This window comes from Jaculus jaculus, chromosome 2 (genome assembly GCF_020740685.1).
Source record: "Jaculus jaculus isolate mJacJac1 chromosome 2, mJacJac1.mat.Y.cur, whole genome shotgun sequence".
Classification (NCBI taxonomy): Eukaryota; Metazoa; Chordata; class Mammalia; order Rodentia; family Dipodidae; genus Jaculus; species Jaculus jaculus.
Window position 1 is genome coordinate 88,146,113 of NC_059103.1, and position 18,874 is coordinate 88,164,986.

Sequence of the window (18,874 nt, forward strand, 5' to 3'; positions counted from 1 at the left end):
TCAAAGTGTGAGGTAGGTTTCTTCTGCAGCACTTACCAGGATTTGAAGTTGTATGTTTGTGTGACCATCTACTTTTGCTCCCTCTCCTTCTCTAGGCATTAAGATCCAAAGTACAGATAAGGTAAAGAATGTTATTAATAAAGAACTGAGGGAAATAAAATTGAGTGGATAGGGCTGGAGAGATGGCTTAGCGGTTAAGCGCTTGCCTGTGAAGCCTAAGGATCCCGGTTCGAGGCTCGGTTCCCCAGGTCCCACGTTAGCCAGATGCACAAGGGGGCGCACGCGTCTGGAATTCGTTTGCAGAGGCTGGAAGCCCTGGCGCGCCCATTCTCTCTCTCTCCCTCTATCTGTCTTTCTCCGTGTCTGTCGCTCTCAAATAAATAAATAAATAATTTAAAAAAAAAAAGTAAAAAAAAAAAATTGAGTGGATATTGTTGGAGTAGAAGAGGGAAATGGAAGAGTAAAAAATTTCAAGATATAGAATCATAGGGAAGAACAGTAAATTGAATAAAGAGGGAGAAACAGAAAGTAAAGGAACTACAACCAAATAAAGTGGGCCTGAAGAGATGGTTTTGCAGTTAAGGCACTAGCCAGCAAAGACAAAGAACCCAAGGTTGAGTCCCAGAAACCCACATAAGCCAGATGCACAAGGAAACACATGTTTCTAGAGTTCCATTGCAGTGGCAGGAGGCCTGGACACGCCCATTCTGCCCCCCCCCCCTTCCCCCTTACCTGCTTCTTTCTCTCTCAAAAAATGAATAAAAATAAAATATTAAAAAATAGAATAAAAATTGTCTTATTTAATGTTATATTCCACAGCATTTAGACTAAACTCAACTAGTCCCATACATTTTATTTTTGATGTTATATGATTTTAGTTATTTACTTTGAATTTTATAAGAAAATTTTAAAATATTTGATAGAATTGACTAAAACTAGTAGGTTTATTTTTTTGTCTTGTCTTATCAATAGGTACTATTCAGATAAAATGGGCTACGATTATATCCATATAACTATTGTCTTGGGCAACCATTGTCTGTAGTATCTAGCAATATTTTATTTATTTGGTCACTCCCCCCCCCCTCCTTCCTTCTCTCATTCCATTCCTGTTTTCCTCCCTCTTTCAAATTAAAGTAATTTGCAAGACTAAAGGAATAAATATGTTCACACATACTTAAAGTAAAAGCTCAGCTATCAAGACTAATATCAAATCAAATTGATAAATGTATAGTAGTAAGATGGATAGTAGTAACCAAAAAAAGAGTACTATTAAATGTTTAGTTTGAAATGAGTTCCTCAAGCCCATTAGAATAAAGTCATTATAAAAACTACTTTAAGATAAAGATGGCTAGCCGGGCGTGGTGGCACACACCTTTAATCCCAGCACTCGGGAAGCAGAGGTAGGAGGATTGCCATGAGTCTGAGGCCACCCTGAGACTACTTAGTGAATTCCAGGTCAGCCTGAGCTAGAGTATAACCCTCCCTCAAAAATCCAAAATAAATAAATAAATAAATAAAATAAAGATGGCTTTCCAAATCAATAGTAAAAGCAAGAAACAACAACAAAAAAAAGATATGTGAGTTCTTAACTATGCCACACAGGTTACTATAGAATTATTGTATGGGAAGGATTGACAGAAAATTCATGGACTAATTCTGACAAATTGTTAATGTGTTCTTATCCTGTCTCCAAAGAAGAAATTATCATAGTATAATTCCAAATTTAGAAGTTAGAAATATATTTGTTATATTTAGAGAATATTTCTTTATGGAATTAGCAACATAAAAGATTTTATTTTTATGTGTTTTTTTTCCATTTTAGATTTGTAAGCAATGCCTTATGAATATTGCTTATTAGTTTGTAAAGCAAAAGCTATGGTTTCAATTCAATATATTTGCCTTGAAAATTGTGGAGAAGGTAGCATAGTTAAATAAAATAATGAGTTTAGTTGATACAAAAGTTCCATCCTATTTCTTAGTAACATATGAATGAGTTGCCTATTCTCAAAAAAAAAGATCTCATAAGGAAAAGAAATATAATAACCATAAATTCAATAAATACCTTGCAGTGAAATAGAAAATGATTTCAGGACTGTGCAGTGGGAGAACTGGCCCTCAGAAATGCATAATGTGTTTAGGATTGGGCTGTTTCACAGTCTGGTAATCTTCAAGGAAGGTACTCATAGTAATTACAATACCTGAAATCTGAATGGTACATAACAGTGATCATCAGAAACATACAGCAGTGAAGCTCATCTTATTTGTTTCACGCACACACATTTACAAAAGAGGCATCCCAAAGCTTCATATTTCTTTCTCTAAAATCATGTTAATTTCTTATTTATTTCAGGCATTACTAGAGACTCAAAATTTACTGCGCACTCAGGTTGCAAATTTTACCTTCAACCTTGGATTTTCAGGGAAGTTTTACCACACAGGTAAGAAGGAGCTTTGTGTTCTCAGTCAGTCACATATAAACAAGAGATACTATTTATATGTTTCATAAGCAGGAGACAAAGTGTTCAGATGGATGATGGGGAGAAGTTGGGTGTACAGTGTAGTAAGAATAAGGATGGTGACCATCCCAAAACAGTACTCATATATAGTGCTTTCACTTGTCAGGCAAATGGGGTAGTAGATGATTTTAAACATTTTATTTTCCCTTTGGAAAACATTTGGAAATGGGAGATAAATTTTTATAGCCTCAAAAAAATGTAATAGACTCCAAAGGCTATCTTATTAATTTAACTTCCTTTACAGAGCTTTTTCTTCCTAAAAAGATAATAACTATTTAGACTTTGCATCTAGTAAAGTAGAACTCTCACAATTGGACTTTTATTTCTGTCACTGTCTATCTAGCCACTTATATTCAGTCTCAGCCTCTCAACCAGTTCGCAAAATGTTCTCATATTTCTTACTACTTTTTACCCTGACTTCCAGATTTTGACTTTTATTTTTATTAGCCTTGCCCTATATGGCATCAGTATACAGAGAAGTCTGTTCACAAAATTCACTATTGTACTCATGCTAAACATATTTCTGGACTGTGATCAGGGTCTGTTTCAAGACAATATTCATAGTCAGGACTTATTTTTGTTTTTAGACTGTAAAGTAAATGCTTGGTTTAAGGCATTTCACTGTTGTTTCTTCATAGTCTTAAAGAAAACAGCTCAGTTATCTTTAGGCAAGCTTGTAGCTTATTAAGTCATTAGAAACATCTCATACTCAACTAGCCTATAATTATCGTAAGCACAGTTCCCCCCCACCCCCAGGAAGCTGCTTAACCTACAAGCTCCACATTATTTATTAAGAATATTGAAGTAGCAATATCATATTGTTTTTTTTTCTTGATGCTTCTTTTCTTCCACTTTGAAAAAGGTAAATATTTTTAAAGTAATAGAAGGAAAATTAGTATTTAGACCTCTTACAAATCAAATGATTGCATATTTTAAAGGGTCATTTTATAGAAAAGATTGTGTCATTATATTGTCACTGGCAAAGCAATTCAGGCTTACAATTTTGAAAGTAGATGTGGTTTCATAAATCTTCTTCAAAAAAATACCTTAAGAAATGAATTCAGCCCTAAGGAACTTTAACTATGATGTTATAAAGTAGATAACTGTAAAGGCTGTGTCTACTCATGCAGGGAAAAAATTATGAGATTATCTGGAGTTCATATGCAAGCAATATTATTTTGTCCTAAGTAGCTGTATAGTGCATGAAAGGCAATTCTTTTTACTGAGCTACATCTGGTTAACTACCTCAGTTTTGTTTCTTTTTCATACTCTGTCATATTAAACCTGCCAGACATGGGCAGAGGTAATATTGATAGAAGTTTTAGCACTATAGCATTTCTCGTTTCGTCTTTATAATCCTGGGCATGCATAAAGTACACACCCACTAGGAAAGAAACTATGTGTCAGTATTGCAGGAAAGTTGATGAAGAAAGATACCAAAAAGAAGAAGAAGAAAAGTAATGTACTTAATTATACCTTCTTAAGCCTTATTGGCTCTGTATTGGAACTAACCAAACAAAAAGGATGGTAGCAACGCTCCTTATGTGGTAACAGCACATTCTAGAGAAGAGGATATTTATATGTGTTTCTAAATCCTAGTTTTCCTTAACATTAATATATAACTTTTATTTTACTGTTGAGCTGCTCCATATCACTGCATTGAAAATCATCTAGGACTGGATAGATGGCTTAGTGGTTAAGGCACTTGCCTGAGAAGCCTAAGGAGGTTCAATTCTCCAGTACCCAAGTAAGCCAGATGCACAAAGTGGCACATCTGTCTGGAGTTCATGTGTAGAGGCTAAGGGCCGTGGTATGCCCATTCTCTCTCTCCCCCCCCCCAACAGATATATAAATAAAATGATTTTTAAATCATCTAGAACATTTTTCAAAGGTGCAATTATATTATGTGGCCTATTTATGAATGTCTTTTGATCATTTAAAATATTGAATTATACACTTGTGATACACTTTGTCAGAAAAGTTTTCCTCTCTGAGGTCCAGTCACACTTCCATTTGAAGTTTAACATTGTGACAAGCAAGCCTGGCCATGAAGGCAGTACTTTCCTGTTGTGTGCATCTGGCTGTACTGTGCAACCATGAGGAGATGGCCTCGTCAGTTCTCCCTGAGGATGACCTGAATTCCCAGTGCATACAGTGCTGATTGATGAGTCTTGCTGTTTGGGAAGACATTTAATCATGTACGTCCATGTAATCATGATTGATTCTGAACATGTGAGACTGCTTCACTTATTTGTACGTCTCATGGATTTGTTCCTTCACCTTCTCGGTCCTTCACATGCTAAAAACAACTGCACTCCATCCGTAGAAGTTATTCCCCCACAGATGTCAGATAAAAAGGAAAAGACATAGTACTGATTAAAAGTAAATAAATAAAAGCACCGAGTTTAGAAAGCAGTATTTTAGCCTAGGAATATTTACAACTTGGTTGTCATTGCACATTGAGAGCTCAAGTGCAATGGAGACAGCAGAATAGGAAGACAAGTGGTGGAATTGTGGTACTTGGAATTTTACTCTCACTGGATTTCTAATGAGAACCATTGCTGTTCTTGGTAATTCATAATTAATTGCACATAACCCAATCAATAAATGTTCATTAATAATGTTTGCAAATTGATTAAAATTGTTTGCCCATAGTCATTTTTAAATTATTTATAAAAATGCATTAACTTCAAACATGAAACTAGGAAATATTTTACTCATTTTTTTGCCTTTGGTTATTATTTGTTTGGTTTGTAGAAAGTTCTTTTTAGCTTTGTTTTATTCTTTCTTGTATAAAGTGTAAGCTAAAAGAATAAATACCAGAAACAAACTGCTGAAATTGTCTTTGACAGGTGTACACACATAAGCAGAATGCTTAGCCTTTCTTTCTGTGCCTCAGTTTCCACATCAACAAAATGACATTGATAGTAAAGCTTCTCATGTAGAACAATACCTATTAAAATACTCTCTAGGGAATTTTCATTGATGATTCAAAAATATTTTATGAGAATAAAGCACTACTGAATAGATCAACAGATTGCTTCTGTAAATCTGTTTTCTCATTTTTAATATAAAGCATTTCTAATTAATTTTTAAAACTGGTTTTTAAATATTTTATTTTTTTATTTATTTCACAGAGAAAAAGGGGGGGAGAGGGAGAGAAAATGGACACATCAGGGCTTCAGCCACTGTAAACGAACTCCAGACACATGCACCCCCTTGTGTATCTGGCTTACATGGGTCCTGGGGAGTTGAACTGGGGTCGTTTGGCTTTGCAGACAAACACCTCAACTGTTAAGCCATCCCTCCAGCCCAAAACTGTTTCTTCTTTTACATTTCTAATTAATATTACCTCATGTAATATAAAAATTAAAATTATTAATTCTATACCCACATATATAGGAACATATCAGGTTTATTGTGCAAACAATTGTAGGAATATAGCCTTATCATTTTGAAATTATGATACTTCACACATAATTATTACATATTTGCTCACAAGTGTTTAGCCAATGGAACTTAATGCATCTTATTTTGCTAAATCTTGAAAGATATTAAACTATCATTTAACTATTGCTTTAAAAAGGTTATTTATTTGTAGTAAAGGTATAATGCAGTGTTAAAGAACTTACCTCCTGTGTACCACACCCTGCATTCAATTTTCAGTAATGCAATACTAAATTTTATTTAAAACTTTTGGAGGCATTAGTATCTTATACCAATGATCCCTAAAAAATGACTACAGGGAATTAACTTTCCATATATCTTACTTTGAATTAAAATATTGCTTTGGGAAACATAAAAGTAAAAAGGCATCATTTAAAATAAGAACAAAATATAATTATTTTTATTAATAAAGATTTAGATTTGACCCTGGAGCAGTTGGAAGTAAAAGTTCTAATTTAAGTATGGCTAATGTACTGATATGTAACTTATATTAACATGACCATATCTGAACTACAAATAAAATTTTAGTACATTATTTAAGCATGCATTATTTAAAAACTATGTAATTATGTTCTTTGGGGCCGGAAAGATGGCTTAACAGTTAAGTGTTTGCCTGTGAAGCCTAAGGACCCTGGTTGAAGCCTCGATTCCCCAGGACCCACATAAGCCAGATGCTCAAGATGGCGCATGCATCTGGAGTTTGTTTGCAGTGGTTGAAGACCCTGGCATCCCCATTCTCTCTGTCTCTTCTCTCTCTCTCTCTGTCATTCTCAAATAAATAAATAAAAATAAACAAAAAAATTTAAACTATGTGCTTTGTCATAATATAACATCTTCATTTAGTTGTATTTGAAAATATTTGAACTTTTACCATGTTATTTTAGAGTGACTTCTTACCATTTTTTTTTTCATCAAGCTATATCCACTGTTAAAGGTTAGTCTTATGTGGGTTTGAATTATATGAGAGGCTAAAATAAGAGGAAGGCTGACAAATCTTAATGCATAATATTAAAAGAGGCTTAAAATGTCACTCTAAACCTTGTAGAAAGTATTTATAAATTAGCATAATATTTTTTGATATAAAATGACTAATATTTTATGATCAGTCATACATCTCTTTATATCAGTAGACTACACAGTTTCTCTTCAAGTAGAGCAATTGACCTTCCTGGTCAAGTATGTGTTACATGATTTCTGCCCCTTGCAGTAATGGTCATTATAGTTTAAAGCATTTCTCAAACATTCTGTATTCAACACAAAATAGAATTATTCCAGGAGGTAAAGAACTAGCAACCCTTTCATTAAAGAACTCTTTTTAATCTATGGCTCTGTCTGATAAATTATAGCCATGAGAAATTATTTTAATCTCTGTTGTTTATGTTTCATGAAATAGTTGTATTAAAATTGGAAATTTAAGCATTCACTGTTAATTTCAAACATCTAAGAAAGCAAAAATAGTTTTAGAATAAGTGTTCAACTTTTCAAGAAAATAAGTACAAAAGGATTATTAAAAAATACAGAAAAAATGTTTCTACTGTTGTTTTTTAAAAAATGATTTAAGTGATTAAAAAATGATTTAAATAATTTTAACTTTTTGAAAATAAATTATTGACTTTTTATATTGCTTCATTGTTTTTCCACATTTCTTCAATAGATATATAATATTTTTATAGTCAGTTATAAAGAGCAAAATTCATCAAGTTATCAGCTTAATTTTAGACATAGATTAGAAAATTTTCATGACTTAAAAGAATATCTCTGTTTGCTTTCTTTGTATAATAAGAAATAATATAACAACTCTTTTGTTGTTAAACATTAAAAAAATTATGGGGCTGGAGAGATGGCTCAGTGATTAAGGCACTTGACTGCAAAGCCTAACAACCTGTGTTTAATACGTCAGTACCCACATAAAGTCAGCTGCAGAGTGGCACATGTGTCTGGAGTTATTTGAGCAGTTGGAGGCCCTGGCATGTGTAGTCTCTCTTTTATCAGCATCTCTCTACTTGCAAGTAAATAAATAAAAATTTTAAAAAATAAAATAAAATTTGGTCTACTGTTTATACCCCTATGGCAAACAATTGTAAATATATCATTTTTTTAAAAAAACTCCTAAACTGTACCTTATACCAGAAAAACCTACCACTACCCAATGTCCAAAATCCTGTGCCTTTTATATAATTTAGGCTACATTCATTCTTTTGATTAAGATAAATGCATGAATAATTAAATAAGTCTTACAAAAACAGCTTTTAAGTTAGTATAAGATCTTTACTGAAGCCATATAAACTTTGTGCTTTATAGGGACTGAAGAGGAAGATGAAGGAGATGACCTTTTGCTTCGGTCTGTGGATGAGTTCTGGTGGTTCCCTCACATGTGGAGCCACATGCAGCCCCACCTCTTCCACAATGAATCTTCGTTAGTTGAACAGATGATTCTCAACAAGGAATTTGCCTTGGTGAGCACACATTGCTGTAATATTTCTCTAAGTGATATGTTCCTGTGATTTAATTATGTGAATGTTAAAACTAATTTATTGCATTGAATCTCACATAAATAGAGTGGAATAAAATATCAAAGTTCCAAACATGTCTTAAGGACATATTTTGCTATGTGAAATTTTACTTCAGAGATGTATGTGCATGCATGCTACCAGTATGTGAAATACATTTACTCACACACATACACATACAAATATGTGTGTGGGGGGGGGGTATAAATCCTCCAAGGAACTGCATACAGTAATACATAGCAATGTGTAAAAGTGATTCGTTTTCAGGAAGTTGTCATCTTACTGGAGTATTATTTTAGCATCTATGATTAGGCAAAATACTTCATTCTCCATTTTATACGAGGTACAATATAACTAACTTATGAAAGCTCACATGGGAAAATGAATCACTGGCTAGATTAATTAAATCTTCAGTAAGTAACTAGATTAATAGCTTCTAAACTTTTGTGTTTCTGCAAGAAAACATGCAAAGGAGGGATGTCTGGTGAAGAGAGTGACATAGCTACCACACCAAAGCAGCCTGGGCAGGGAGGGGAAGCCAAAAATAAAAAACAAGCAAAATGCACACTTTTACCAAAAAGTGAGGTGTATAGTAAATTGAAATGGTAGGAGAGATCCAGAGCATCCAGAGCCAACACAGGCTGGCAGAAGCAGCTCCTGGAGCAGACCCACAGGACCACAGAGCTTGCGCGCCATCCAGCAGCAAGGCTTGGCATGAGCTGAAAGAAAAGTCAAGTGAGGGGATTTTCCACTCACATCAGAGCTCTCTGCACACTTGAGAAATGTGAAGGGAGAACGGCAGTGAACAACAGAGGAGCAGACCACAAGGTAGAAAATACTTGGAAAAGCGAGAAAACTAGAGCAGCATTGGCAGCCTCACCTCCCCACCACCAGTGCCCAGATCCAGCGAACAGAGCAGTGGTCCAGGGACCTGGCCACACAAACTTGAACTGACAGCAGGATTCAAGCAGGAGCAGAGACCAAAATCATCCCAAAAGGTATTACACCAGGCCAGTACCTGCCTAATAAACCTGGTATATAGGCCTGAACAAGAAATAATAATTGCACCTTCCATATCATGATAAATTATATGTTAAATCTGATGGATGGTCAGATTTGCCATTATTAAATAAGCTGTATATTGGGCTTATTATTTGTTACTTCTTGATTTATAGTGGCTTTGTTTCCTCTTCTGTTAAATATACATTAGGGAAGGGTCTCACCGGCTCACAAGCTGACTCGGAGCCCTGTACGACCAGAAATCTTAACCTCCTTGCTGTCAGGATTAAAGGAGTGGGTGATGCACCACACAGCCTAAGGGACAGACTGAGGATTTGGTTGTCATAACACCTACACTTGGATAAATACTCTGTGCTGTTTTCCATTGAATGTGTACATTGTTCAGTTAAATTTTATAAACTATCTATTTGGCTCCACTCAGTGTACTTGAATACTCTCAAAGCAGGCAAACCCAACAACTACAGTCACTTTCGTAGATACTCTGAGAGTCTTGAGAGCCACACCTAACTCCGTAAGCTCCTACCCTAAAGATAAGTAACATCAGATTGATTGATACATCTCATAATACCCAGCTTACTAGAAAATTCAATCATTAAATAATCCAGGATACAAAAATATATACATTATAACACAAGAAACACCAAAAATCAAGACAATATGAATCCTCCAAATAGTATTAATGCATCAGAAATGACTTCCTGTGAGAATGAGTTAGAGGAAATGCCTGAGAAAGATTTCAAAAGAATGATTATAAATATGTTCAAAGAACTCAAAGAAGAAATCAAAAGCAGCAAAGAAGACACAGGATGAAAATTTAATGAAATAAAGAGGTCAATACTAGACATAAATAAGAAAATAAAAATAATACAAAAACGGTTAGAATTAATAGCAATAAAGAACACAGTTGATGAAATAAAAAACTCTGAAGAAAATCTCACCAGTAGAATGGATGAAGGAGAGGACAGAATATCTAAGATAGAAGACCAGGTGGCAGATCTAATACAGTCCAAGAAAGACAAACATATAGAAAATATGAGTGGGAATTTCAAGATATTAGGGACACTATGAAAAGATCAAATGTAAGAATTCAGGGCATAGTAGAAGGAAAAGAATTTCACTCCAAAGGCATAGTAGGTGTCTTCAACAAACTCATGGAAGAAAACTTCTCCCAAATTGGGAAAGAGGTGCCAATGCAGATACTTTAGAACACCAGCCAGACAAAACCTGGAAAGAACCTCTCCTTGCCATATTATAATCAAACTACAGAATGCACAAACAAAAGAAAAAATATTGAAAGAAAAATCAAGTTACCTACAAAGGCAAGCCTATCAAGATTACAACAAATTACTCAACACAAACTTTAAAAGGCAGAACGGGGTGAAGTTATGTATTCCAAGTTATGAAAGTTAGCAACTGTCAACCAAGGTTAACTTATCCTGCAAAGCTATTCATTAAAATAGATGGAGAAATAAGGACATTCCACAACAAAATCAAGTTAAAGGAGTATGTGAAGACAAAAGCAGCTCTACAGAAAAATGATTGAATGAATCCTCCTTGCTGAAGAAAAAGAAAAGCACACATTTAAGGAACTGGGAAAAAACAAACAATACTCAAATACTAGTTAACACAAGAAAGCAAAAGTAAAACCAGAAGAACTACAAAAAAAAAATGGCAAAAATGAATACACACCTTTCAATATTATCTTAATATCAACGGTTTCAATGACCCAACCAAATGGCATAAGTTTTCAGACTGTGTTAAAAAGCAGGATCCTTCAATTTGTTGCCTCCAAGAAACCCATCTTTCTACAAAGGATGGACACTATCTTAGGGTGAAAGGTTGGAAAACAGTGTTTCAAGCAAATGGACCTAGAAAACAAGCAGGGTTGCTATCCTAATATCTGAAAAGGTAGACTTCAGTCCAACATTAGTTAAGAAAGATAAGGAAGGCCATTTTATATTGATTAAAGTCACTCTCCAAAAGAGGACATTACAATCCTACAAATATATGCACCTAACATTGGGGCCCCAGATTCATCAAGCAAACACTATTACAACTAAGGTCACAGATAACATGAAAAAAAGTGGTAGTGATTGACTTCAACACCCCACTCTCATCATTTGATAGGTCTTCTCAAGAAAAAATAAACAGAGAGGCATCTGGACTAAATGAGGTCATAGAAGGAATGGACATAACAGATGTATACAGGACATTTCATTCAAATGTTGAAGAATGTACTTTCTTTTCAGCAGCACATAGATCATACTCTATTATAGACCATATATTAGTACACAAAGAAAATCTTAACAAATACAGGAAAATTGAAATAATTCCTTGCATTCTATATAACCACAATGGAATCAAACTACAAATCAATAGCAAGAAAAGCTATAGAGCATACACAAAATCATGGAAACTAAATAACACATGCCTAAATGATGAATGAGTCAATGAAGAAATCAAGAAGGAAATCAAAAAACTTACAGAGTCAAACAATGCAAACCCAACATATTAAAATCTCTGGGACACAATGAAGGCAGTCCTAAGAGGTAAATTTATAGTTTTAAGTGTCTATATTAAGAAATTAGAAAGGTCACAAGTAAATGACCTAATGCTCCACCTTAAAGCCTTGGAAAAAGAAGAACAAGGCAAACACAAAAATCAGTAGACAGGAAGAAATAATAAAGATTAGGGCAGAAATTAATGAAATAGAAACCAAAAAAACAATCCAAAGAATCCATGAAACAAAGAGTTGGTTCTCTGAAAGGACAAACAAGATCGATAAACCCTTAGCAAATCTGACCAAAAGAAAGAGAGAAGAGACACAAATTAATAAAATTAGAGAGGAAAAAGGTAACATGACAACAGATGCCAGAGAAATTCAAAAAATCATAGGGACATACTGTAAAAGCATATACTCCACAAAGTATGAAAATCTGAAAGAAATGGATGATTTCCTTGATTTATATTACCTACCTAAATTAAATCACGATGAGATTAATCACTTAAATAGACATATAACAAGCATGGAGATCCAAAATCAAAAATCTCCCAACTAAAACAAGCCCAGGCCCGGATGGATTCACTGCTGAATTTTACCATACCTTCAGAGAATAAATAACACTATTGCTTCTTAAGCTTTTCCATAAAATACAAAAATAAGGAATCCTACAAAACTCCTTCTACGAAGCCAGCATCACCCTGATACCAAAACCAGGCAAAGATAGAACAAAAAAAAGAAAATTACAGACCAATCTCCCTCATGAACATAGATGCAAAAATTCTTAACAAAACATTGGCAAACAGAGTACAGGAATATATCAGGAAGATCATTCACCCTGACCAAGTAGGCTTTATCCCAGAGATGTAGGGGTGGTTCAATATACGCAAATCAATAAATGTAATACATTATATAAATGGACTGAAGGACAAAAATCACATGATTATCTCATTAGATGCAGAAAAAGCATTTGCCAAACTCCAACATCCCTTTATGATAAAAGTCCTACAGAGACTGGGAATAGAAGGAATATATCACAATATAATAAAGGCTATTTCTGACAAGCCTACAGCCAACATATTACTAAATGGGGAAAAACTGGAAGCTTTTCCACTAAAATCAGGAACAAGACAAGGGTGTCCACTGTCCCCACTTTTATTTAATAAAGTACTGGAAGTCTTAGTCATAGCAATAAGGCAAGGGACAAACATAAAAGTGATACAAATAGGAAAGGAAGAGATCAAGTTATCATTATTTGCAGATGACATGATTCTATATGTAAAGGACCCTAAAGACTCTACCAGCAAACTGTTAGAGCTGATAAACACGTACAGCCATGTAGCAGGATATGAAATAAATACACGGAAATCAGTACCATTCTTTTTTTTTTAAAATTATTTATTTATTTATTTATTTGAGAGCGACAGACACAGAGAGAAAGACAGATAGAGGGAGAGAGAGAATGAGCGCGCCAGGGCTTCCAGCCTCTGCAAACGAACTCCAGACGCGTGCACCCCCTTGTGCATCTGGCTAACGTGGGACATGGGGAACTGAGCCTTGAACCAGGGTCCTTAGGCTTAACAGGCAAGCACTTACTGCTAAGCCATCTCTCCAGCCCAGTACCATTCTTATATGCTAACAACAAGCACACAGAGGATGAAATCAGAGAATTCACATTCACAATTGCATCAAAGAAAATAAAGTACCTTGGAATAAACCTAACCAAGGAAGTAAAGAATCTCTACAATGAGAACTTTAAAACACTCAAGCAAGAAATTGCAGAAGACACTAGGAAATGGAAAAACATTCCTTGTTCCTGGATTGGAAGAATCAATATTTTGAAAATGGCAATCTTACCAAAATCAATCTACACATTTAATGCAATCCCCATCAAAATTCCAATGGCATTCTTCACAGAAATTGAAAAAACAGTACAAACATTCATTTGGAATAACAAAAAAAAAAAAACCCTTCAAATATCTAAAATAATACTGAACAATAAATATAATGCTCGGTGGTATCACCATTCCGATTTTAACCTATACTACAGAGCAATAGCAACAACAACAAAAAAAAAAAAAAGCATGGTACTGGCACAAATGCAGACATGTAGATCAGTGGAACAGAATAGAGGACCCAGATGTAAGTCCAGGTAGCTATAGCCACCTGGTATTTGATAAAAATGCCAAAAATACTCATTGGAGAAAAGACAGCCTCTTCAGCAAAGAATGCTGGGAAAATTGGATATGTGTCTGTAGAAGGATAAAAATAGATTCTTCTCCCTCTCCATGCACAAGAATTAAGTCTAAATGGATTAAAGACCTTAACATCAGACCTGAAACTCTGAAACTGCTAGAGGAAAAAGTAGGGGAAACCCTTCAACATATTGGTCTTGGCAAAAACTTTCTGAATATAATCCCAATTGCTCAGGCAACAAAACCACACATTAACCACTGGGACCTCATGAAATTACAAAGATTCTATACTGCAAAGGATACTGTGAATAAAGCAAAGAGGCAACCTACATAATGGGAAAAAAATCTTTACCATCTATATATCTGATAGAGGATTAGTATCTAGGATATACAAAGAACTCAAAAAGTTAAATAATAAGAAATCAAACAAGCCAATTAAAAATGGGCTATGGAGCTAAATAGAGAGTTCTCAAAAGAAGAAATATGGATGGCATATAAGCATCTAAAAAAGTGTTCTTCATCCCTAATCATCAGTGAAATGTAGATTAAAACTACATTGAGATTCCATCTCACTCCTGTCAGATTGGCTACCATCATGAAAACAAATGATCACAAATGCTGGCGGGAATGTGGAAAAAGAGGAACCCTTCTACACTCTTGGTGGGAATGAAATCTGGTCCAGATATTGTGGAAATCAGTGTGGATGTTCCTAAAACAGCAAAAGATTGATCTACCATATGACCAAGCTATAGCACTCCTAGGCATATATCCGAAGGAATCATCTCATTTCCTTTGAAGTACGTGCTCAACCCTGTTTATTGATGTTCAATTCATAATAGCTGAGAAATGGAACCATCCTAGATGTCCCTTAACAGATGAGTGGATAATGAAGATATGGCATGTTTATACAATGGAGTTCTACTCAGCATTAAAGAAAATTGAAGTTAGGAAATTTGCAGGAAAATAAATGGATCTGGAAAGGATTACACTAAACGAGTTAATCCAGGCCCAGAAAGCTTCTCTGTCATATGTGGATCCTAGCTACAGATGATTGGGCTTTTGTGTTAAAGGAAAAAACTCATTAGCAGAGGCCAGTAAGCTAAAGAAGACATGTAAAGGGAAGGCAGGAGGGTACTTAATATTTTGGTATTGTATATATGTAAGTAGATGAATATATTAATGGGGGTGAAAATGCCCAAAGTGAGGTCAGGGGAAGAGATTGAGTAAAGGGAAGGAGGAGGGAGGGCTAATCAATATCTAAGAGGATATAAATAAATCATATGATATCCTCTGGTTTTGGACAATGGAACACTCCGGAGCAATAGATTGCTGCTAGAAAATTTTCAGTGCAAGGGATGGGATACCTTTCCGTGAGTTGTTGGCCAGGGTGGTCCCTGATGCCCCCAAACATTATAGGCCATTGCCAAGACCCTTGTTTTCCCACCAGGAATAGATGGTAAGACCCTATTGCTGAAGACTCCATATACTTCGGCTGCAAGGCCACTGAGAAATCCTGCTGGAACTGCGCTGATAACCTACTCCATGTAGACCAGATGACAGAAAGCTGGAAGAAGCCATTCTACATGCAGTTCAATGGGAGAAAGAGATACCACCAGTGAAGATACTCAACAGTAGATACTACAAGGCTTATAATTGGCCAGGCAGGCAAAATGAGGGAACACGTGCAATAGTGGCATGTCTATCATGGGGAAAACCAACTGCCCTCCAACTGGACTGAAGGCCCGCTCCATGGGAGGGAGTACATCCCTGATACTGAAAACTTAAAACAGGGTTAGTCATGAGCCCGAGGGATGTAACATCTGCTTTTGTCTGGGTAAATGTATATACTATGCTTATCAAACTGCCTAGTAAGCACTTCTCTTAATATTCAAACCCTTATATTAGTGCTACTCTCACTTTGGGTAGAGAATCTCCTCTTTTCAGATGGCAGTGACTTTGGGATGACTCAGAAGGTATCATGGTGCTGGAAAAAGTGACTGGAGTACTGAGTAACATCTCGATCACACCTTCCAAGGCTCAAGGTCTAATGCGGAAGATGTGGCTGAAAGAATGTAAGAGCCAAAGGAAGTGTAGGACTCCTTACAATGTGCTCCCTCCAGATATCCTCCTGTATGTCCTCCATGATCTCATAGTGCCTGACACTACCTACACAAGACCATCATAAGAGGAGGAAAAGACCGTGACATCAAAATAAAAGAGAGACTGATTGAGATGGGGAGAGGATATGATGGAGATGGAATTTCAAAGGGGAAAGTGGGGGGGGAGGGAGGGTATTACCATGGGATATTTTTTATAATCATGGAAAATGTTAATAAATTTGAGGGAAAAAATGAAAACATGCAAAGCACAGGCTGAAGGGCCTTTGTTCCTAGTTTTGATTCTGTAGACTTGCAGGAGTTGAGAATCTGTGTCAAACATTTCCTAAAGGTTGCCAATAATGCTGGAAGGGATCATTCCTCATGTCGAGGGAGTAGAAAAGTATGACCCATTTAACACGTCACACTATTTTATGATTCCTGAGCTAATTTTTCACATTTTTAAATAACTGAAAACTTTTAAAGAAACAACTCTATTTTGGATCACAAAATGTATGCAACATTTAAATTCCAAAGTCCATTAGTAAAGCATTGCTGGAATGCTGCCTCAATCCATCATCCTTCCATGTGTCATCTGCCTGTGCTTTCCCAGTGGGATCACACACAACAGACCTAACTTCTCCAAGACATTCCTAAAACACTGCACTGAGAATGTTCTTCCTCCCCTGTTATAGACATTACTAAATATATGTATTCTTTTAACAATACAATGAAAATAAATTTGTTTCCTCTTAAAACTCAAATGGGACTGTAGAGCTCGTTTAGCGGTGCGATGCCTAAGAATCCAAATTTGATTTTCCAGGTCCCACATAAGCCAGATGCACAAGGTGATTCATGCATCTGGAGTTCATTTGCAGTAGATAGAGGCCCTGGCACTCCCACTCTCTCTCTCTCTGTTTCTCTGTCTCAAATAAAAATAATAAAAAAGACTCAAATGAACATCCTCATATATTTTGTACAGTATAGCATGTTATTACAACATGTAGTCTAATACTCCAAGTCCCTGCACCTCAGTTAGAAGCTTTGACATGAATACCTACAACTTCTCTGTACTGTGCACTTGCAAATGTCTTCATTTCTGAAGGATCATATATGGAAGCATAAAACTCAAATGAACATTATAGTATTTTATAAAATTGCAGTTGGTTTTTATTTCAATGTGACATTTCTATGTCCATGTCTAAATTTGCAGGGCAGGGTCAGATGTGCATACAGGACTTTTGGCAATAAAGGAAACCTGACTGGGGAGGGCCCTTGAGTGAAATGGGGATGGGGTAAGAGCATAATCCAATGTGAATATGAGCTATATGTGATATATTCACACTGTAAAGTTCATCATCATAAAATGTTGCTAATTTTTGGAAATGATAGCTAATGAATGCTGCATGTCTAAACAGTATTGTAAAATTAAGTAAATTTTCCTTTCTCAAAAATAAACTCACCTTGATAATGTTAAATGTTCTAGTGCAGTTTCTTTGGAAAAATCAAACATGTTTACCACTTGGCTTAAACCTCTCCCACTCTACTACCACTCTGCAGCCTCGCTTTCTAGGCTTGTAGGTTATTCTTCATAATGGCTGAGTTCACCTGTTTATGTAATTTTTTAAAGTCATGCTGAGAGCTCTGGGAAAAGACTCAGATGTAATTGCTTTGTAATGAAATGTTAAAAGCTATTTAGAGTCCATTCAGAGCAATTACATTTGTTTAGTCACTGTGGCTAGAAGCTAAACTTAAATCTATAAATATATTTTGTAAAAGAAGATCCTAATATGTGTTGTATATTCAAAATACTACAACTGGGCTTAGAAGTTAAGGAGTTTGCCTGCGAAGCCAAGGGACCCAGGTTCGATTCCCCAGGACCTATGTAAGCCATGTGCACAAGAGTACATGCATCTGGAGTTCATTTGCAGGGGCTGGAGACCCTGGTGTACCCATTCTCTCTCTGTCTGTCTCTCTTCTCTCTCTCTCTGCTTTCATAAATAGATGATAGATAGATAGATAGATAGATAGATAGATAGATAGATAGATAGATAGATAGATAGATACTACAACTAAAATGAAATTTGTTGGGGCCATGAAGATGGCTCAGTTGTATTGACACTTGCATGCATGGTCTGTCGGCCCAAGTTCAATTCCCAAACCACTCACGTAAAGCTGGATGTAAAAAGTGGTACAAGTATCTGGCATTCATTTGCCATGGCAAAAGACCATTGTGCATGTGTGTACACATGTGTAAATAAATAAATAAAATTTAAAACTAACTAAAAAATTGAAGCTTGTTAAGCATATATGCTCAAATAATATTGCCCTTTTCCTTCTGAAGTTTAGCTCAATAAAAATCAGATTTCCTTAAACTGTGACATTGAGAACACCACACATCCTGTCAGCATAATACAACACATGTGTTGTATACAGAGCCCAGAAATAGATTTCTTTCTTATCAAATTTTATCCACAGCAGGATGAAACTTTAAAATTATCAACAGTATCAGTAGACGAGGATAGTGTGATGCTAAATGAGATATTGGCAGACTAAATATTGGTATCAACTGCTGGTTACCAATTCTAAT

General features: G+C 35.5%; 1 protein-coding gene across 2 annotated transcripts in view; it reads left to right on the top strand.

Annotated features, from left to right (window-relative positions):
• Window positions 1-18,874, top strand: part of LOC101595240 (N-deacetylase and N-sulfotransferase 4) — a 405,440-nt gene that overhangs the window by 196,855 nt on the left and 189,711 nt on the right. For both annotated transcript variants that reach the window (XM_004658542.2, XM_045143760.1), the window contains exons 3-4: window positions 2,351-2,438; window positions 8,265-8,419. In XM_004658542.2, the coding sequence (XP_004658599.2) occupies window positions 2,351-2,438; window positions 8,265-8,419 (243 nt within the window). The remainder of the gene's footprint in view (window positions 1-2,350; window positions 2,439-8,264; window positions 8,420-18,874) is intronic.